Raw genomic sequence first — 22782 nt, forward strand, 5'->3', positions numbered from 1 at the left:
GTCAGAGGAAAGAATGGTTAATTTAGCCTGGAGATATAGAAGATGATTCATGGAGGTAGTTGTATTTGAGTTGTATCTTGAAGGATGAGAGAATTTCCCCTAGGAGAAGCTGGATGAGAGTAACCATTGCAAATCAGTATTCCATGGCCTAGGAGTTTGGTGTGAGTATATGGTGTTTAACACAGAAATTAAAGATGGGAGGAAGAAGGCTTAAAACAATATAGCTGCCTCATCTGTACCTACCTCACCATTGGCAGGTCAAGTACCAACCCAGAAAGGTCTAGTGTATAGAGTCAGACTGCCTAGGTTTGAATCCTAGCTTGACCCTAAGTTCCAGGTTTCTCATCTGTAAAATAGAGATAATGTGGTGCTTCCTTATGGGCTTGCTGGAAGGATTAAAATAGACAAATAGTGAATAACTATACATGGCACATAGCAAGTGCTTGATGAGGTAGTTGCTAATGATTTTTATTACTATTATCATCATTTTGTGTAGCTACAGGTTGTGTTTGGAAAATAATAAATGATAGTCTAATGCAGATAGAATGTATGTGCCTCAGAGTCAGTGGATTCTGAAAATGTAGGTTGAGGTCCTCCTCAAAAGGCCTCGTTTGTCATACCAAGGAGTCTGAACTTAATCTCATCAACAAAGGGCAGCCATGGATGGTCATAGTGTTCAGTCGAGCACCTAATAAGAAAACTACAGTGTACAGAAACCTGCAGTCTAGGAAGGTGATTGTCTTTTGTAATTTTATAGGGCACGAGGGAGGGGAAGCATCTGGCCATCCTTGAAAACACGAAGGGAGAGTGGTATTAGCAGTTTGCCTGAGCTGCAGGCAATAAGGGAGTGTATTGTTTGTATAGGGTTTTTTAAAAAAAATAATGTTTGGCTTGCTTTTTTTATTATCACCATGTCCTGGTAATTATGAAAAATGTCAGTGATAAAATTTGTTCTTCGCTGCCGGGCAAGCAAGCCACCCCTCCGTATCCCATGGCCTGGGAGTTTGTTTTGTGGAATCTGAGGAGGATTAACAAGGACCCAGGAGCTGGGTGTCCATTAGCACCTTCTGATGCTTAGGTCTGGGTTAATCCAGGAGCAGGAAATGGACCTAACATCAAACAGCCACACAGAAAGTTTTAGTGGAGCTACGTAGTTGGGGAAAGAGAACAGGTCAAAGGAGGAGGAACCATCAAGGGAATCTTGGGAAAAATAGGCCAACTTATACTAGATGGTGGGCAATGAAGAGGAAGATACAGACACAGAGAGAAGGCTTAAAATAATATAACGTCCTCCTCACCATGGTAAGTCATCTGTTAATCCAGAAAGGTCCAGCCCATTAGCTTTTAGGAACCCCAGCATCAACATCCCCTTGTCAGAAATGCAGTTTGTTGGCCCCATCCAGAATGGCTGAATCAGTGACTCTAGGGTGAGGCCCACCATCTGCGTTGTAGGCAGCCCTCCAGGGACACTGAAGTTTGAGAACCACAGATCTAAATACAGTACCATGTCTTCCGGGTCATGATATCATAGTCTGATGTCTCACTGGTATTTGGGACCTTTGTCACATCAGTATTTATGCCTGTTATACATGAGGCCAGTGGATTCATTTCTTTGTTTAACCCAGTGGTTCTCAACGGGGGTGGAGAGTCATTTTGTTCCCCAGGGCATATCGGGCAATGTCTGGAGATATTTGGTTGTCATGCCGTGAGGGAGGTACTACTGGCATCTTGTGAATAGAGGCCATGAATGCAGCTAAAACATTCTACACAGCCCAGAATGGACCACAACAAAGAATTAATCGGCCCAAAGTGTCAACAGAGCCAGGTTAAGAAACCATGGCTAACCTTACAAAGAAAGAAGTTTCTTTAGGATCCCTGTTAAGTTGGGGGGGAGGGAAAAGCAAGGTGGGGAAGGCGGCACCCAATCTGTCGTCTTTGAACACAAATCCCCACTCGTGTGGGGAGGAATGTTTACTGATTTGACTGACTCTGTTTATTGTTGGTCCGTAAAGGAAGTAGGAGCTTTATGACCCCAACCGGGAACTGCTGGCTTTGTTTGCTCTCCTTCCGGTGAGCCTGTCCTTCTGTATATTGTTTCTACCCTGGCTTCATTCTTTGATTCCAAAGCAGTCAGGCCAGTCCTGATCTGGATCTCAGCAAAGGCTTGAGTCCTGGCTGCTCAGACATGGCTTGTAAGAAGAGAGGGGGACTTTGGAGCCTGCCAGTTCTGGTTGTGGGCACTGGGGGACAGCCTCACTGAAATGCAGAAGCTAATACACCCTCCCTCCTGAAATTGGGAGAAGCCAGTGGAAAGGGGTCCCCTGTCCCCAGTTTGAAGAACTCTGTAGCTAATTAGGGCTGTGCCAGATACAGGGGTATGGGGGCAACCAATATGTGGAAGCCCTGAGATCCCCACACCCTGGCACATTGCTGGTCCAGCAGAGGCTGGCACAGGGCCATTTATTGAGTGAATTTAGCTAGAATCTGAATGAGGTGGGAACTGTGCTTAACTGTGGAGATTGGAAGCTGGACGCTGGAAACATGTCCCACACAGAAAGTGTGGAATCAGATGTAAAGAACAAGCAAGAGTTACAAATATTTCGCTTGTTTTCTTTTTATGTAATTTGGGAGATGCTTGTCCAAGGAAGCTCACTGCTAGTGCAAAAGCCATTTCATTCCTGGGAACAACTTTTGGCATCTTTTTTTCCACAATGATTTTTACAGGCCTACATTTCCACGGGGTCTTTTCACATTTACCACTGTTTGATGACTCTATAATGCACTCCAGTAGCCAAATGAAATATGGTTCTGTTTTAAAAAATATATATTGTTATTGATTTCAGAGAGAAAGGGGGAGAGAGGAGAGAGAAAGAGAGAGAAACATCAATGATGAGAGAAAATCATTGATCAACTGCCTCCTACTGGGGATTGAGCCCACCACGAGGGCATATGCCCCTGCCAGAATGGAACTGTGACCTCCTGGTTCATAGTTGACATTCAACCACTGAGCCACACTGGGTGGTTCTATTTTAATCTCAAAGGGAATTCTTTGTATTTAAAGTCTAAAAGTGTGCTTTATCTTCTGCCTGGGGGCTGGACCTGCCTGGGTGTGGGATTTAGATCTCTTATCATTGACTGCAAGGGGGATGGGCCACGCTGGAAGCTCACTTCCTAAAGGACACCTAGAGGGAGTGAGCGAGAGGCCCTCCAATGGAAACACCTTTCAGGCAGCTCCGCGGGAGTCTCTATTTAAACAGGTGACCTTGCGGAGAGAGGCTCCAGATCCCATTACCGACGGCCTGGCTACAGGCAGATTTGTTTTTATGAGCTCTCAAGGCACCCACTGGGGCCAGGCGTAAATACAGAGAAAACTCGGGGGGACCTTGCTCCTTTCACACAGAGTGAAAGAAAATTTTGCAGAGGCTTTTTGAGAATGACTGCCTATTAGTAAGTGGCCAGAGACCAAAGTGGTCCTCATTCATTTAAACTTTTAAATTATTCAGGGGGATTAAAAAAGATCAGATGTTTCAGCCTCCTGCTTCCTTCAGGGGATGGTGAAAAGAGGAAAACAGCTGCTTGTAGATGAAGCAGTTTAAGGGTCAAATATTGCTCTGCCCAGCGGTGCTGTCATCACTTCACTCCCCCAGGAGAGGGGCACTGGAGTCACTTGCTGGGCAGGAGCCTCAGGCCTGAAGATGGGCTGGCTGCCACTCCCATTTTCTTTCTCCTCGAGCACCTATAGGGTCAGCAACTGCAAGTGAGCGCTGTAGTCAAGACCAAAACTTTGTTTTTATTGGCTTTTTCAGGGAAACTTTTCCCCCCCACAATTTGTAAAAACATAATGCAGCCAGTAAGTTAAAAATGTGAATGTGAATGTGAATTTCGAACTTTGCATAGTCATTAGATTCACCATTAGTCATTCCTGGTCAACAGGGAGGGTTATAATTTGACACCTGGCAAAAATCAGGCAGATTTCAGAGGATTTAGAGCTGGGAAATGAGATGGAAAAAACACCCTCTTTTTCACTAGGAGGTCCCATGAAGTCATGTTTGCAAACCACTTTTCTCTCCATCGAAGTGAACGGCCCATGATTCAGGGCTGTGATTTCCCTCCATCTCTGCCTGCTGGACCTCCCTCACCCCTCCTGGAGTCTTGCAAGCACTGGCCAAAGAATGGCTTCAGAAGGTTCCCAGAAGTGGACCTCCGGGAGTTAACAGAAAGAGACAAATAACTTCCCAACCTGATGCTTAAGCAACAAGAGGTCACCAGAAAGTTTTAGCGTCAATTCTGGAAATATTTTCTGAAACATCACAGAGTCATGGGAGAAAAACATTTTAGAATCACAGAATCCTTAGTTCCCACTCTCTCCATAAAATTCCAGTTTTCTTCTCTCCACTATCTATGGCCATTTTCTTTTGTGTAATGTGATCAACATATTGAACCCTGAGTTAGTATTTTCTGACCCCTGACCTCTCACAGGTGTTCTGGCTCATTTCCTGAGAGTTATGTTTGATTTGGGAAAGCTTCTCTCTTTTCTCTCATTCCCTTGTTACAGTTTGAAACCTGGAACACCCGCATACAACACCCTGACTTTGCTGGACCCTCCCTGTGCTACCCAAGAAGCACTCTTAAATGTTCTCTCAGAATTTGGCAAGCATCTGGATAGGGACAGTATTCTCACACTCTGGGAAATCAAAATGCAAACAATAGTTATTTTTCACTTCTTCAACCTGCGGATGAATTTCTGAGTTATTTCTTTTTTCTTTGTAAACCTATGAGTTTCCCCATTCTAGCACTAAAAGAAAATCAAATAAATAAACTACTTAAGTTTTCAGTATATAACATGAAATAGAAACACTAATTTGGAATTCTTTAGTACCAACCATTAGCATAAATTCAAAAATTATTCCAAGATTATTGCTTCAGAAGCAGTGATTAACATTTTCCTAAGAAATCTCTTTATCTTCCTCTCCCTCATACTCTCCCCTCCCTCTTCTTCTCCCCCACCTCAGATTCCAGAAGAGACTAGAAAATATTACTTTTGGAAGTCATGCATTATTTTTGTTTTGAAATAAAGCTGGAGCCCTGCTTGACACTACTAATCTTGTTTGTCTCTGAAAGAGAAAAAGTTTAAGATACCTAAAAAATTCTCATAAAAATATTTCTATACCTTTTAATTCAAGAGTTAGGACAATCACTAAGATAACAAAAAGAACTACCTTGAGGAATGCAACAGCCTCTAAAGAACAAAATAAACTAGCAAACAAAATTGAAACAGATTCATAGATATAGAGAACAGACTGACAACTGTCAGAGGGGAAGGGGTTTGGGGACTGGTGAAAAAAGGTGAAGGAATTGAGCAAAAACAACAACAACAACTCATAGACACAGTGATGCTTACCAGAGGGAAAGGTGGGGGAAGAGGGAGGTAGAAGAGGCTAAAGAAGGGGTAAATGGTGATGAAGGAGACTTGACTTGAGGTGGTGAACACATAATACAATGTACAGATGATGTATTATAGAATTGTACACCTGAAACCTATATAATTTTATTAACCAATGTAACCCAATAAATTCAACAAAAAATTTTAAAGGATATTTTTACACCTTTTAATTCAATAAGAGTTAGGCCAATTACTAAGCTAACAAAAAGAACTACCTGAGGAATGCAACTGGCTCTGCCTACTCCAACTGGCATCATTAAGTAAAAAACAAAACAAACTAGGCTCATGAGTTGTGTAGGTAAAAATAAGATACTGTGTGCACTAAAAACATACCTTAAGGAGCATCTAGGATGGCCACATGAAGCCTATCTGTTACCAGCATCCTGCCCACCAATGCTCACATTACCCAGGAGAATGAGTGCTTCTGTTCCTGGTCTAGTGGTTGGGGTGCTCATCCATGCATTGGGCTGAAGAAAGGGGGTTGAACCTTGGCAGAGACTAGACAGATTGAGAGAGGTCCAGTGACCCCAGGTCCAGATGACGATTTCTCCTTGTGCCATACTCTTCTAGACACTGTATACATCCAGCAGTAAACTAAAGAGGGTCCTTTGCTTTTAGAATCATTGTGGAGGCAGGCAGTTAATGAGTACACAAACAATCAGAAGACTAGAGCAAAGAAAAATAGGGTAATGAGAAAGGAAACCAGGAGGCCACTTTAGATGAGACGGCCAGGGAAGATGGCAATCAGGAGATGACAACTGAGCCAGGTATGATGGCTGAGAAGGAGTCAGTTATTCCAGGCAAAAGGGATACCAAACACCCAGGTCCTAAGACAGGAGAGAGCTTGGCATGTTTAAGGAATAGGAAAACTCCCCTACTAGGTATGTGCTATGATCATGTGACTTTTAAGCAATGAAAACATGGCTTTAGAAACATAGAATATCAAATTGGAAGAACCTCTGAGATCACTTGGAGGTATATCCTCAATTTCCAGGTGAGAAATAAAGTCCCAGAGCAGTTCCATTGACCCATACAGCTGGGGCTGGCAGTGAAATGAGGCCTCTGGTCTCCGGTCTTCACCTTCCTGCATGACCATTGCCTCCCTAAGTTGATGTGTGTTAAATCATGTTCTCCCTTGACACTGAAAGCCTGGCCACAAAGGGATCATCTCTGCTAACTCATCCTTTGGACATGAACGTGGTCAGAATTCTAACTAGCTTTCACTTTAGAACATCAAAAAAATAAAAAAATCAATACTTTTTCCTTGTGTGTACTTGTCACTTTTCAGAATTAAAAAGGACACAAATAGAAAGATAACAAATTCTAAAGCCTAGTGTTTAACAACACTAAATTACACCTGATAGTGAGCCATCTACCATGATATGTTGTTTTCTCATAAAAAAAGAGAAATGCATGTCCTGGATAGCATTACATTACTCCAAACTGAGGCTATCCAGTTTAATTTTGGATTGTTTTTGCTATAAAAAGAAAGTATGTAACCTATTAGGTACTCACAAAAGTTTCACTGGAGAAAATATTATTCAATAACCCCCAAATGGGAACATTTTCTTCTGTAGGAACTTGGCCCAGAGTATGTAGAACTGCATCTAGAGAATATACAGCTCTATTTATCATCTTGCAAACTTCTTCATTATGTCAAAACTAAATCTCAGCTGCGCCCTGACTGCAAAGCAAAAACAATAAGGCTATTTTAGCCATCTCAACAAGAATATTTTGAGAATTAATCGATTTTCCAGGAATGTTAAACAGTTTTATCAATTTTTGGTCAAGGTTCATAGTTATTATATTACATTATCAGCCTTAAATTTATATTTGTCTAAAGAAATGTATGTTTTTTTCTTTTTGCTTCACAAAGAGGAAAAACAATCTTCTAGAATATCTATGATAACCAAAGTTTTAAGCTGTGCTTCAATCCCAACAATTTAGATTTCATTAGGCTTGATTCCCATTCTATGCTGAATTCAGAGGCAGCTTTCCCATGGGCAGGCTCAGGCCACAGTTAGAGCTTTCTCTTCTCAAGCTTCTTTCTCAACACTGACAAGTTTTCTCACGCTATAGGAAGAGTCCAGCTAAGTATCCTGAAGTGCTTCCTCCGTGACACTTGACATTTTATTTTATTTTTATTTTTTATTTTTTTAAATATTTTTATTGATTTCAGAGAGGAAGGAAGAGGGAGAGAGAGATAGAAACATCAGTGATGAGAGAGAATCATTGATCGGCTGCCTCTTGCAAAGCCTCCCACTGGGGACTGAGCCCGCAACCCAGGCATGTGCCCGTGACCAGAATCGAATCTAGGACCCTTCAGAACCCTGCAGCCTACAGGCTGACACTCTATCCACTGAGCCAAACCAGCTAGGGCTTGACATTTTAATATAAGGCTTATTCCAGCCCTTCTTAGACAAGCACCTGTTTTTTGGTGTTTTTTAATTTATTTGTTTTTCATTGTTGACAGTATTACAGATGTCCCCCATTCTTCCCCTTTTGTCCCCCTCCACCCTGCCCCTGCCCCACTCCAGGCTTTCCCCACACTTTTGTCTGTGTCCATGGGCTATGCCCATATGCATATAAGTTCTTTGGTTAATCTCTTCCCATTCTCCTCCCCCTCTTCCCCTCTGAGGTCTGTCAGTCTGTTCCATACGTCCATGTCTCTGGGCCAATTTTGTTCCTCACTTTATTTTGTTCATTAGATTCCACATATAAGTGAGATCATGTGATATTTGCCTTCCTCTAACTGGCTTATTTCGCTTAGCATAATAATCTTCAGGTCCATCCATGCTGTCAAAAAGGGTAAGAGGTCTTTCTTTTTTACAGACACATAGTATTCCATTGTGCAAATGTACCACAGCTTTTTTATCAACTCATCTACTGATGGGCACTCGGGCTATTTCAAATATTAGCTATTGTAAATTGTGCCGCTACAAACATAGGGGTGCATATATTCTTTCTGAATGGTATTTTAGGATTCTTAGGATATATTTCCAGAAGTGGAACAGCTGGGTCAAGTGACAGTTCCATTCTTAATTTTTTGAGAAAACTACATACTGTTTTCCATAGTGACTGCACCAGTCTGCATTCCCACCAGCAGTGCACTAGGGTTCCCTTTTCTCCACATCCTCGCCAGCACTCGCTGTTTGTTGATTTGTTGATATTAGCCATTCTGACAGGTGTGAGGTGATACCTCATTGTCATTTTAATTTGCATTTCTCTGATGATTAGTGACATTGAGCATTTTCTCATATGTCTATTGGCCATGTGTATGTCTGTTTTGGAGAAGTGTCTATTCAGGTCCTTTTCCCATTTTTTAATTGGTTTTGTGGGTTTTTTTAATAGACACAGCTGAGGAACAAACATCCCTGGATAAAACAATTTTCTTTTCACTGGTGGCAGATTTCTCAGAGCTTAACTAGAAATCATTCACAACAAAATAAGTCTTATAGCCAAAAATATAACATTTTTAACTTTCACTTTACTTATTGAATTTAGAGCTAGAACTTTATCTCAAATAGCCTTTGTATATCTACTGAAAATAGACATATTAGTTCCAAATGCATTCATCCTAAACTGTACTTAAAATAGATTATCTGAGAAAATGTTATGATTGCATAAAAATAATGAGAAAAATACCCCATTTGTTTTTAATTCAAAATGATCCCAAATCAGTTTATTTTATTTATATATTTTATAGTCATTTTAAGTTCTAATAATCCAAAATTAGAATCTAAAGCCATGGCTAAGGCAAAATATCTCATTGTAGGGGAACCTGTGGTGAACATTGGCTAAATAACTAGATGAGTGAAGTTGCTGAAAATTTAAAAGCAGTTGGGATAAAACCCTAAAAGTGCCAGGGTGATGGTGCTGGGTGTGGGACGCACAGGATAGTCTTCATGCTGGTGCTCATTTTAGAATTTGCTTTCCTTTGGCAAAGATAGGAAATCCACTTAGGTCCTGGCCGGGTGGCGCAGTTGGTTGGAGTGTCATCCATATACCATGAGGTTATGGGTTCAGTTCCGGTCAAGGCACATGCCTGAGCTTCGGGTTCAATTCCCTGTTGGTTGGTGCATGTGCGGGAGACAACTGATCAATGTTTCTCACATTGATGTTTCTCTCTCTCTCTCTGTCTATCTCTCAAATCAATAAACATATCCTCAGGTGAGGATAAAAAGAAAAAGGAAGAAAAAGAAACCCATTTAAGAATTATTTACCTCTCAGCTTTAAAAAAAAATGTCTGGAAAAGCCCATTGGCAGGCATGGAGAATGCACAGGTTGGTATAATAGTGTATATTCACTATATTTTTAAAATAAAAGAACACATAGACACTTTTCATGCTCTGGGCTGGGACTGTCTGTGCAGTGAAGCAGAAGGAAAAGAGAGGTATCAAAATAGAACGTACCGCACGTCATTAGCTCAGGGAGAGTCCTCTCAGCTTATTTAATTAGCTGAGGAGTAATAGCTACTGTATTTAAACATACACCAACTCTTTACTTTAAAAATTTAGACAAAAACACAATTAAGCAGAAATTAAACACTTTACAAAGGTTCCACAATGTGAATCATAAAAAGAGCATGCTTCTCCAGGGAGTGATTTTAAAAAGAATTCCATATACAAAAAGAAAGAAAGAAAGAAAAAAGAGAAACAACAGGTCAAGATTACAAAGTGAGTTACGGTTGATTTAACATAATAGAACTTTGTTATTTTATGTGGGGGAAGCTGACTGGATTGTTTTTAAAGACAGGATTTTCTCCTTATTAATAAACCTGAAAAATAATTTTAGCCTATGGTAGCAAGATCATTCTGCATAAGGTCTTTGGGACCAATTCCTGCCCTCCCCCCCCCCCCCCCACTGCCTCAGAGCAATAGCCCCTCAGGTGCCCTCTCATTCTCTCTCCTCCTCGTCACTGCTGGGCCACTGGAAAAGTGATTAGAACTGCTCAGTAGCAGCAAAGGCCGGCATGTGTGGAGCACTCCCTATGGATACGGGAACAATTGCAATTATGTTCGGGGGGAAGGACCACCGAATGTGAGGGAGCAGCCAGGCTTTCGAGTGTGGGCCCTTCTGAGTTTTCCATAATTTGATACAACCCTTGATATCCCAAAGAGAGGCAGGACACTGTCCAAGTAAAACTCCCAGAAGAAATATTAGTGAAATCTCTTCATGAGCTGTGGTCGTCATCCCCAGACCCTCTGCCTTTCTCCAGAAAGTGACACCTATCTGGAATGTAGACATGCAGCCTTCTGGACAGTGCACAAAGCAGGATCGTTTTCTCTGGTTTAGGGTCAAGCGGAGGTTATATTAGTCTTTTGAATGAAGTCACTATACAAATGTGGGACCTTTTAGAGTTTGCCATAAACTCATTAGCCAGGATAAATTTAATTTGTAATAAAGCACTTAGGCAGAAACAAATGTCATTTGAAAGCACATATTTATTTACTTAACACATATTCACTGCAGCCCTACAACGTGTCAAGCAGAACACAGTTCATTGTCACCTCTATCCCTTCCAAATATATTATCCATCCTGTGTACCATTTTTATTCGATTATGTTAATAAATAAAATCTCTAATGATGACTCCATGGAAAGGGATGGCATAGTCAATGCAGAGCTGCAGTGTGCCCAGCACCCAGCACTTCCTTGCTTTGGTTCAGTATCTACAAAAAGACATTTTTAATTATGAAATAAATCCAAGAGAAACCCTAGAAGAGTTATGAAACCGCAAAAGCAAAGTTGAAGTTACATTCGCATGTATTAGGGGATACGGTAACCATTTCATACCATTATATGTTGCTGCTGGTTAATTAGCTACGTGACACAGTCCCAGTAAAAATGTAGTTTATAGGAATGCTATTCTGCTCCTTGCTTGTTTTACTTTAGACACATTCTCTCCGTAGTTAGAAACAAGCCATGACAGTGGTCTAGCCTGAATGTCTATGCACAGTGAAAAATCAGGTATAACCATGGTCTAGCCCTGAGTGTGATATTAATGTTTTATATTATGGACAAATCATTGACATTTGGAAATAACCCTCTCAGCTACCCCGTTAATATTTTTTAATCCTATCACCTCTACTGCCTTCACTCTACAGTCCAACTTAGCCTTTCCCACTGTTTTCTCCCCATTTTCAAAGGATTCCTTTCCTTTTTAAAAAGAGGATCTATTGGGGAAAAGCATTCTTCATTCCTTTGTTTCCATCCTGCTGTTCTGTTAGCCCCAATGGTTGTTCAACGCCCCCGTCCAACCTCCAAATTAAGTGTTCAGTTTCAAGATCACAGTCCCCCCTTCCCCACACCCCTCTTCCCTCATGGAGGCTATAGATGTTCCCCAGTCCTTAGCTCTTCGCTCTCTGCTGGGCTCCCCACAAAGCAGCTGTTCACCACAGTCCATCCTCGATTTCTCTTTTTATTAAAGTTTGTGGTGGGCTTATGCCTCTAAATCATTTTTTTTACCCATTAGAGCCATTTACCTTCTCTCCATAGCAAGCAATATTCACTCTTCTCCCATCTTCTGGCACTGATTTTTGTCCCTGTAACTCCATTCAAGAGGACAAAATATGTTTTTTTCCTGGCTGTAGATAATATATTCCCATATTGTTCTCACAAACCACAGAATGAACTCTTCAAGGAAACTTCTGCCCTTCCACCTCCATTCACTATTAACCAAGCAGTTTACATAAATAAACCAATGAGAACCACAGTTTAATCAGAGGTTTCACACACACACACACACACACACACACACACACACAAACACACACGAGAAATTATTTACGTGAAGACCTTTTATTGAACTGCCTATAGGGTATACAGTACTGGTTTCCAAAGGCTGACCAGTGAGCAGTCTGGGCTCGCTGCTTAAGATTCACCCAGGAGGGTGTCAAACATAAATACTGGTAGGCCCCACCCCTGAGTTTCAGATTCAGTGGCGTTTGGGGGCCTGGGATAGAGAGTGTAAATCAATCTCACAGATCGTAGAAGCCCCATAAGCACATATGTAACAACACAGCGATGCCAAGTTTTTTAACCCATGTTAGTCTTTAGAATTCACACAGTGATTAATATTTTTTGAGAGAAGTATGATAAGACTTTTTAGTGCAAGTTAAGTCCTGATGGGAGGAAGGATGAAAGCCCAGGTATGTGCTGGCCTGTCCACTCACTAGCAGCCTCTGACTACATGTCTACAAGGAGAGGTGAAATGCCCCTCCCCCCTCACTTTCCCCGCACCCACCAGAACACATGCCTTGCAGCTCTTCAACAGCACGTACTTTTAAAGGATCAGTCCTTACAGGATCAGTAATTAATTTAGTTTGCACCTGATTTATGCCCCTTTCAAAAATCAAATAAAACACAAATTATGAAAATGGCAGAATACCTCAGTAATTCTCTCTTCCTGAAGCACAAAGAACCATTTCCCTTCCTGAAAACAAAAGTGTGAAAAGGATCTACAGTAAAACCTCCTTGGACTGTGACTTCGATAAATCTTTGGAGCTTTGAAAGCCGTTTTCTGCCCACAGGCACAAACCTTCAAATGCATCTGTAGTAAAATTCCCTCCCACATAGGACCTTGCTTATTTAAAATTAGCAACCCCATCCCAAGCAAGAGTATTCTTACAAAGAAACCACTGGACCAAGTCTCCTTCCCTTTACAGAACTCCCTTCTCATGGCACTGCAGGTCAGTACTGCCTAATCCATTAACCACTAGCTACACGTGGCTGTGGGGCCTTGGAAATGTGACTGACCAGTCAGGATTGAGATGTGCTTTAAGTGTAAAATATGCACCAGATTTCTAGGGTTGGTATAAAAAAGAATATAAATTATCTCATTGATAATTTTTATATTGGTTGACATGTTGCTACGACAATGTTTTGGGTAATGAAGTTAAGTAAGATATATTGTTAAAATTAATTTTACCTGTTTCCTTTTACTTTTTAAAATGTGGCTTGTAAAAAACTGAACATTACATATGTGTCATGCATTTTATTTCACTTAGCCAGTGTGGTCCTATATGAAGGTCCATCTTAAAGCTTGTCACATGTTCCCTCAGCACCTTCAATCCCTGCTGCCAGTTCGGTCCACCCACCTCTTATCTTGGCACACCCAGTGGAAACCCTCCCACCTCACTCTTTCCCACTCAGTCACTGAAACTCCACCACAGCTTGACATGCTTTTGCCCACCATCCTATCAATGAATTTCTCCCTTTCTATTTCAATGGATTCTTACTTCTCACCTCTTTCATGAAACCTTACTTTTTTTTTTTTTTTTTTTTTTTTAATGGAAACAGCAGAGCTGAGTATTATTCACTTTCTAGACATTCCAGTTTGGCCATAAAATTCATAGGGCGATTACTTCTGACTGTTACCAAATACTCATTTATTCAACAGCATTCACTGGGCACCTCCAGGAGGCCAGGCACTGTGCTAGCCACGGGGGTTATCTAATAATGTCAGCACATCACCCTAAAATAAGGCATAAAGTGACGTCAACAGGAGCACATAGACTAAACCAATGCTCTCTTGCCCTCAGACCCAGAAGGACTCTCTGCTTGCAAACACCCTTCTCAGGAAGGATTTAAATGCAGTGCTCACATAACACAAGTCTTCCGGCTTGGGAACTTAAAACTGCCTGACCCAATATTGAGCATTTCCCCTCTCCCACACTATATATTCTTGTATTTCCCTGACTACCTTATAAACTCCATTTGTCTTCCTTTTCCTTTGCTGAAACAATATTAAACTCTATATACATTTATTGATTTATTTCTCCCTACCATTGTTGTTCTCATTTAAAGATGAGGAAACTAAGGCACAGGGAAGTTAAGTAACTTGCCTGAGGTTATATAGATAGTAAGTAATGAAGCAAGATTTGAGCCCAGGCAGCCTAACTCTAAAATTTTCTGGTTGAATGAATTCCCTCCAGAATTCATAACTACTAGCTTACCCTCAAGAGAGAGCACAAAGAACACCAAGGACCGTGTAAGCTGTTGGTGCCAAGGGAGAGAAGCTCGCCTAAAATGAAGCCTGCAGAGAAAAAGAAAAGCTGAGAGGGGGTGGGGAGGAAGAGAGCAAGAGTGAGCGACTGAGAGAATGAGAGGCGATATGAGAGATATGAGATATTACTGATTATTTTGTTTAAATTCTTGGAGAATACAAAGCCAGAAGCTACCTTTGATCTTCCCAGTTATACACATAAATAGGGTCTTTTGTCATTTGTAGCTATTGGTTCTTAACAGGAGGTTTGTGGACCCTGAGAAAGAAGATACCTACTAAAAAGCGCTTCTGGTGGCTAAGTGGACTCAAAAAAAAAAAAAAAAAAAAAAAAAAGGTAAAACAAAACAGAGCCTAGCAGCCATTTCTGCACAGGGGCCTCTCCTGCACTCTGCACTTCAGGGAGAAGCCTGGACTGAACTTCCTGCCTCTGTGCTGAGCTGCCTGCCTGCACTGTTTCTGCCACCTGAGCCAGGCCTTAAAAAGGAGTTCCTGGAGTCCCATTTTAACAAATAAGACTGAGGTTTTTCTCATACAACAGCTACATCCCATCAACATCTTTACTCACCAGAGTGGCTCCATTCTGACCAATCAGGACAGGGCTTGTTAGGCCAATCAAACTGTGAGGATTTGGAGTCTTCATTTGCATGAGGATGGACCAATCAAGGATCAGAGGTGGGGACTTCTCTCAATATAAGTCAGCTCCCCTCTGTCTCTGAAAGTGCACTTTCCCTTTCCACCAAAGACTGAGTTTCCCTAACTGACCTGAAACTCCAGAGCAGAGTGAACTGGCACAGAACTGAGCAGACCAGTGAGGTCTAGCCAGAGAGGGGCTTGGCCCCAGGGCTGCCTCATCGCCAGGCAGTGCTCACAGCTGTGTTGTATCACAATTGAGCAGTTTTGCACTGAATAAAGTTTCTTTCTTTACCACACCCCAAATTGGGGATTCCTGTTGGCATAGAATTGGCACCAATGACCATCGGTTGACAGGATCCACCCACAATTGTACACAAAGTTCTCTGTATATGAACAGGACTATAAAACAGTGTATATGCATGTCTCTGGGGAGAAACTCAGAGGAGGAGACTGAGTCTACCTAACTGCCATGTGTACAGCATTGTAGCCAAATTTCCTCTGCTAAAATCTGGAGAGGACACTTAGAACAAGGTAACTTTCATATGGCTAGCCGATGCTTACATTAGGTCTATTCCAGGAGCTACACTTACACGGAGCAGGAAAGCTATTTCCTATATACAGCCAAGTGCCACATTGCCTAAAATCTCTCCATAAAAGATTTATTGATTATAACTTCTAACTATCTCTTAAAGTGCTAAGCAAGTTTCTGTTAAGCATGATGAATTGAAAATGCATGCTTGCAATCTAAATGTCCATCAATGAATGAAAAGGAAAATGTGACACACACACACACACACACATATATGTATAATGGAATATCATTAAGCCATAAAAAACAAGGAAATCTTGCCATTTGTGACAACATGAAAGATGAATGGGCCTTGAGGGCATTATGCCTAGTGAAATAAGTCACACAAAGACAGGAGAAATGGTGAAGATATTAAGAAAAAACACACACACAAACCCCACAAGCTCATAGAAACAGACAAAAGTATGGTGGTTACCAGAGGGGAGGGTGGCCAAAGAGAGTAAAGGGGAATAAATAAAAAGGAGACTTGACTTGGGGTAGTAAACACACAATACAATACTGTAAATGCTATATTAGAGAATTGTCCACCTGTGATCTAGATAATTGTATTAACCAGTATCACCCCAATAATTTCAATAAAGATGTTTTAAAAAAAAACAAACACCATGTGATCTCACTTGTAAGTGGACTCTAAAACACAAACAAACAAACAGACACCCAAGCTCATAGATACAGAGAACAGACTGATGGTTACCAGAGCCTGTGGGTGGGGGGAGAGGGGGTGGGCCAAATAGGTGAAGGTGGTCAAAAGGAACAAATTTTCAGTTATAAAATAAATAAGTCCTGGGGATATATGGAGCATGGTAACTATAGTTAATAATACTATACTGTATATTTGAAAGATGCTACGAGAGTAGATCTTAAAAGTTCTCATCACATACAAAAAAAAAAAATTGTAACTATGTGTTGTGATGGATGTTAATTAGACTTACTGTGATATCATTTCACAATGTATACAAATATGGAATTACTAACTTGTGCACCTGAAACTGATATAACATTATATGTCAATTATATCTCAATTTTTTAAAAAGCATGTTTATGTCAGCTTTTTCTCCAAATCTCACCAAAATGATAGTATGTCAGTCCTGGTTCTGTTTGTCTTCAGGCCGATTTCTCACTCTTCCCTTGTTTTGCTCTGTTCTATTATGCAGAGGGACTGGCTTCTGTGAGGCTGGTTTCCCACGCTTCCATGTATTCAGATACAGAAGCACTGATGGGAGATTGCAGAGTGTGGAAAAGGAGAAACCAGAGTATTTCTCATCCTCCTTATCTGCCCCAGGCAGTGAATTTTAGGCAGTGGCTGGTGCTGCTCTGAGCCTCCAGCTACGACTAGACCAGATTTGCTATGGTTTTAGCTTCTACCAGCCTCTGGTAACACCACCACTTCCCTTTATTCCTCCAGCCTGGGTTAACACAATTGATCATTTACAAAATGAAAAAAAATAATGGAAAAAAATCTCTGTGAAGAAAGAATTTGAAAATACATTTTTAGAATCTGTTATCTGTCATTCAGCAAATAAAAGGATTAGGCACAAATAGAATCTCAAAAGAAAAGACTAGACTCGAAGAAGAAGTAAACACATTTATTTTGTCCAAAGAAGAGACTAGACTTCAAGAAGTAAACATGTTTATTTTGAGATATTGTGGAAAATGAGCCATTTCTATACCCAGATTGATTAAGTACACCACCCTTCAAGTAAAGATATCTAAGAAGAGGCAAAGTAGCTCATAAAAAACCTGTAAAGCAGGTGAGGTTTGGCCTGATGTATGCTATGCCCCACTTGAATAATCCTTGAAATAATTTGGAACCCAGTGCTCTTGGATGTCATTTAGGAAAGTGACATGCTCAAATAACTAATGCTACATGGTTTCAGATATTATCTCTTATAGTTTACAGTTTATCTTATTTAGAAATATAGTTATCTCCTATACAATACATATAAGATTGAAAATGTTTTAGCATTATTTACTCTGTCCTGTCTACTCCTTATCACTGTGTGTTAGTGCCCAGTGATAAATGCTACCACTCTTGCATATTTTGTTTCTATTGCAAAATCAGTTGCACATATTTTGGGCTTTCAGTTTACTCTATAATTGTGGGTTTTTATTCAATATATTTTTTATTATTATGCAGGTCAAATACCATCCAGTATCCAGTTCCCTTCTCCTTTAGTGCACCTGGAAGGATTGTATTCCCCCCCTCCTTGCTTGCCCCCTCCTCCCCCCGAAGCTAGGCAAGGGCATGTGACTAATTCCAATAAATCAATGCAATTTTCATGAAAATATCTATATAACAAAGGAGATATAAAGCCCCAGTAACTTGGCACATCCATTTTAAGAAGTATTCTATTTAACTCCAGTATAAAGAAATTATATAGTAGTTATATGCAGATTTTTGACTGTGCAGGAGGTCGGCACCTACTTTGTTCAAGGGTCACTGTATTATAGTTTTTGAAATTCATTGTGATGAGATTCTTATTAGCTCATCAGACTGTGAGCTCTTTGAGGGCAAAGCTAGCCTGGAACCCATATAATACCAGATACTCAATACATGTTGCTAAACGGATGAGTGAAGGATTGAGTGACTGAATAACCATAGTTTCAATATGATATCTTATTTAAATCATTCTTATTTCTCCTTCATGCTCATTTGAACAATTTAAAAATTTAGGCAGTTTCCCTTAAGTGAAAAAAAACAAAACACTTTTATTCCTCAGCAAGAAGAGCAAAAATATTCTGGCTTTTCAAAGAAGATAACATGAAGTCTAAGAAAGACATGGCAGTGAATTTTACTTCCTCATAGTAGGGGGGTGAGGTCTTGGGGGGGAGAGGGTTGGAGAGGGCAATGGGGGGAAAGGGACATATGTAATACTTTCAACAATAATGATTTATTAAAAAATAAAATAACATAAATAATAAAATATAATTTATTAAAAAAAGATAGTTCAGGGAGTACACACATATTTGAATATAACTTGTGGTCTTATTCTCTCTGTTAGGGTTTGGTGACCAGAGGCTGTTATGGACTGAATATTTACAAACCCCCAAATTCATATTTTGAAGCCCTAACCCCCAATGTGATGGTATTTGGAGATGAGACTTTAGGGAAGTAATTAGGTTTAGATTAGTTCATGGGGGAAGCCCCTTGATGGGATTAGTGCCCCTATAAGAAACAGAAGAGACATCTGAGCCCCTCTCTCTGCCATGAGAGGACAGGGAAAGAAGGTGACTATAAGTCAGGAAGAGCGCCCACACCAAGAACCAAATTGACTGGCACCTTGATCTTGGATTTCCCAGCCTCAAGAACTATCCTATATAATAAAAGCTTAATATGCAAATCGACCGAATGGCTGAACAGTGGAACGACCATCTGGATGACCATCTGGGACCATGCTATGACACCCACTGGCACCAAGCCAGCCAAGGTGGGTGTGATGTGATTGGTCGGGGGCCCAGCCATTGCCCCATGATCACCCTGCAGAGGGAAGCCCAGGCCACTGGCCAGTGGGGCGATCAATGGGGGGCTCCACAATCACCCCAACAAGGGAGGCCCAGGCCACTGACTGGCGGGCTGCCGTGGGTGGGCAGGGCCTCCCTCTGCAAGGGAAGTCTGGGTCCCAGGTGCTGGCGGCCAGAGGAGGGAAGGCCTACTCTTGCACAAATTTCATGCATCAGGCCTCTAGTGAGAAATAAATGTCTGTTGCTTAAGCCACCCAGTCTGTGCTATTTTGTTATAGAGCCCGAGCTAAGGCAGAGGCCAATTTCTCATCTTCTCTACCTCTATTAGAAATGTAATATGATATGCATGCCATAGTACCTTTCCTTGCTTTCAACAACCTAATATTCTTCAGCTTCTTTGGATAAATTAAGCAACATGTCCACTCAATGACCAGCCTGGATCAGCAAGTACAGTAATTCCCCCCTTTTCTGTGGGGGATATGTTCGAAGACCCTCAGTGAATGCATGAAACCATAGGTGCTGTGGTTATACCTATACATACATATGACTAAGTTCAACTTATAAATTAGTCATAGTGAGAGACTGACAACAATAATCTATACTAATAAAAGGGTAATATGCTAATTAGACCAGGAGACTGGACATCTTCCTACCATCCGACTTCCTTCTGGACAAAGCCACGGTGGTGGGGGCTGAGGCAGAGGCAGCAAGGGAGGGTAGATAGGGGCCATGTGGCCGGCAGGGGCGGGCAGTTGGGGCCATGAGGCCAGGCAGGGAGGGCAGTTGGGGGCTTTGAGGCCAGGAGGGGAGGGCAGTTGGGGGCCATCAGGCTGGCCAGGGAGGGCAGTTGGGGGCCATCAGGTTGGCCGGGGAGGATAGTTAGGGGTCATGAGGCCAGCCAGGGAAGGCAGTTGGGGGCCATCAGGCCGGCTGGGGAGGGCAGTTGGGGGCCATCAGGCCAGCCAGGGAGGGCAGTTGGGGGCCATCAGGCCAGCCAGGGAGGGCAGTTGGGGGCCATGAGGCTGGCCAGGGAGGGCAGTTGGGGGCCATGAGGCCAGCAGGGGAGGGCAGTTGGAGGCCATGAGGCCGGCAGGGGGACCCCCCACCGCATGAATTTTGTGCACCAGGCCTCTAGTTAATAATAAAATAGAACAATTACAACAGTATTCTGTAATAAAAGTTATGTGAATATGGTTTCTCTCTCTCTCTCAAAATACCTTATTATACTACACATACAGTGTGGATACTCTGGATAAAGGGATGACTCATGTCCTGAGCAGGACAGAATGGGATGATGTGAGATTTTATCATGTTACTCAGAAGGGTATACAATTTAAAATGGATAAATTGTTTATTTCTGAAATTTTCTATTTAATATTTTCGGACCACTGTTGACCGTGGGTAACTGAAACCTCAGAAAGAGAAACCATGGATAAAGGAGACTACCGTATTTCCTAATTGTGGCAGTAGGGTTTGTTTGACCCGCATTGTTGCATGTCCCTATTCACTATTAAGTTGCAACCTAGGTATAGTGTTCTTGGTTTTTGTTTTGTTTTGTTTTTTTAATATATTTTTATTGATTTCAGAGAGGGAGAGAGAGATAGAAACATCAATGATGAGAGAGAATAATTGATCAGCTGCCTCCTGCATGCCCCCTACTGAGGATATAGCCCACAACCCAGGCATATGCCCTTGACCAGAATTGAACCCACAACCCTTCAGTCCACAGGGCAACATTCTATTCACTAAGCCAAGCTGGCTAGGGCGTGTTCTTGGGTTTTACACAAATAAATGAAACTTTCACTACATTCTAAGAGCTTCTAATTAAAAAAAGAGAGAGAAAGAGTTCAATAATTCAGGCAGAGATTTAACTTTTTAAAATGCTTCCAATCATATTAAAACCCATAAGATTTTTTCCTCTTGGTAAATAGATTTAATATACTGCCCTTATTTGTATATACCTTTAAGAGCAAATGCATTTTCCTGGAAACATGGCACTTTGCATTGGGAAACAGTTATAGAAATAAATTCTTTAAGCACCATTTAAGAAGTTTAGTTGAAATTTTGGAGTCTCACACCAAAATGCTGACTATTAAATAGTAATCTGTTATATACAATGCCAAATGAAAGTCTGCTATAATAATTCACTAAAGTTTAGTTTTTACATCATTTTGATATATTTACCTCAACCAGTTTAGCCACAAATCATACCTTATGGTTGTCATGTGAAGGCAGTAAAATATTATATACCTTCAGATGACCTCAATCCAGAAATGCTTTTCACTGTTCACATTTTATCCGTCAAATAGTATTTTCTTTAAGAAGTAAATACAAATGCCATTATTGGGAGAAGCTACCGGCCTGGGACAAGTTCTAGCATTTAGTGTTCTGACAGACCTTAATTTGGATATCAGCCAAAGTCAATAAAACTTGTTCATGCAGAACCTTACCTGGTTTTCACCACATCGAGGGGGTGCATCAGGCAAATTTCTACAAGACCTGAAAGATGATAAAGAAAAGTCCAATAAACACTTATGTAAACACTGGTTCTTATTTCCTTGACCTTATTGATTTCTCAAGTTTGAAGATTTGAATAAGAAACTTGGGACATTGGACATGACAGCTAATAGTTGTAGGCTAGTGGCAAAGACAAAAGTATGATATGATTTTGTTACAGTGGAAGCAAGATATGCGAGTATTTATTGGTGCCCTGGCAAAAGCAGGGGCTGTAGGTAAAAGAAAATGAAAAGAAATCAGATGTCCTAAATCCCAATCAATTAGGCAGGAATTACTGTATCTCAATCCAATCCAATAAACAGATATATAAGGAAGAAAGGGAGGAAAGAAAAAAAAGGAGAAAAGAAGGGAAAGAAAGTCTTTCAGCACCCCCTACACCACCTACTAACATGGCAAATCATGAGCCTCTGTTTCAGGATTCATGAAATAAAGATTGATAGCTTAACAGAGAACGTGTATTAAGTGTTTATTGTATGCCAGGCATTGTTCTAAGCTGAACTTAGTTTCACTTAATCCCCACAAGAGCTCTTTGTGATAGAAAGTAATCTTATTCCATTTTACAGTAGAGATAACTGAGTCACATTAGATTAAATAACTTGTCTAAAATCTCATAGCTAGGAAGTAGTCTTAATCCCACAAACCCATGATCTTAACCATTGTACAGTGAGGAATAATTTATAGATTCTTGCTATATTCATTGTAAAGCCCCCTTCTTATTGTCTGAGCAGACAAGAGTAATAGTAATAATCACAACAGTTACCTTACCTGCTGTCCCTATACAAGGTTGGTCATTTTTTTTGAAAGGTTTCTATTGATTTTAGAGAGAGAGAGAAAGGGAAAGGGAAAGAGAGAGAGAAATATTGATTGGCTGCCTCCTGCAGCCCCCTATTGGGGATTGAGTCCTCAACCTGAGCATGTGCTCTGACCAGGAATGGAATCTTTGACCTCTTTGAGCATGGGACCATGCTCAATCAATTAAGCCACACTGGCCAGGGTCACATTGATGGTCATTTAACATACATTATCCCTGATGTGTACAATTATTGAGCAAGGATAATTTTATATCGTATTTATTTGAAGATAAGCAAACTAAAGTAGATAATGTTAATTGATTTGCCTTAAAGCCACCCAA

General features: G+C 41.0%; 1 protein-coding gene across 1 annotated transcript in view; it reads right to left on the reverse strand.

The window, feature by feature from the left end:
• SLC25A21 (solute carrier family 25 member 21) overlaps positions 1 to 22782 on the reverse strand; it is a 543805-nt gene that overhangs the window by 187432 nt on the left and 333591 nt on the right. Inside the window, exon 2 of the mRNA XM_080641810.1 lies at positions 21584 to 21632. Within this exon, the coding sequence (XP_080497936.1) occupies positions 21584 to 21632 (49 nt within the window). The remainder of the gene's footprint in view (positions 1 to 21583; positions 21633 to 22782) is intronic.

This window comes from Plecotus auritus, assembly GCF_963455305.1.
Source record: "Plecotus auritus genome assembly, chromosome: 1".
Lineage (NCBI taxonomy): Eukaryota > Metazoa > Chordata > Mammalia > Chiroptera > Vespertilionidae > Plecotus > Plecotus auritus.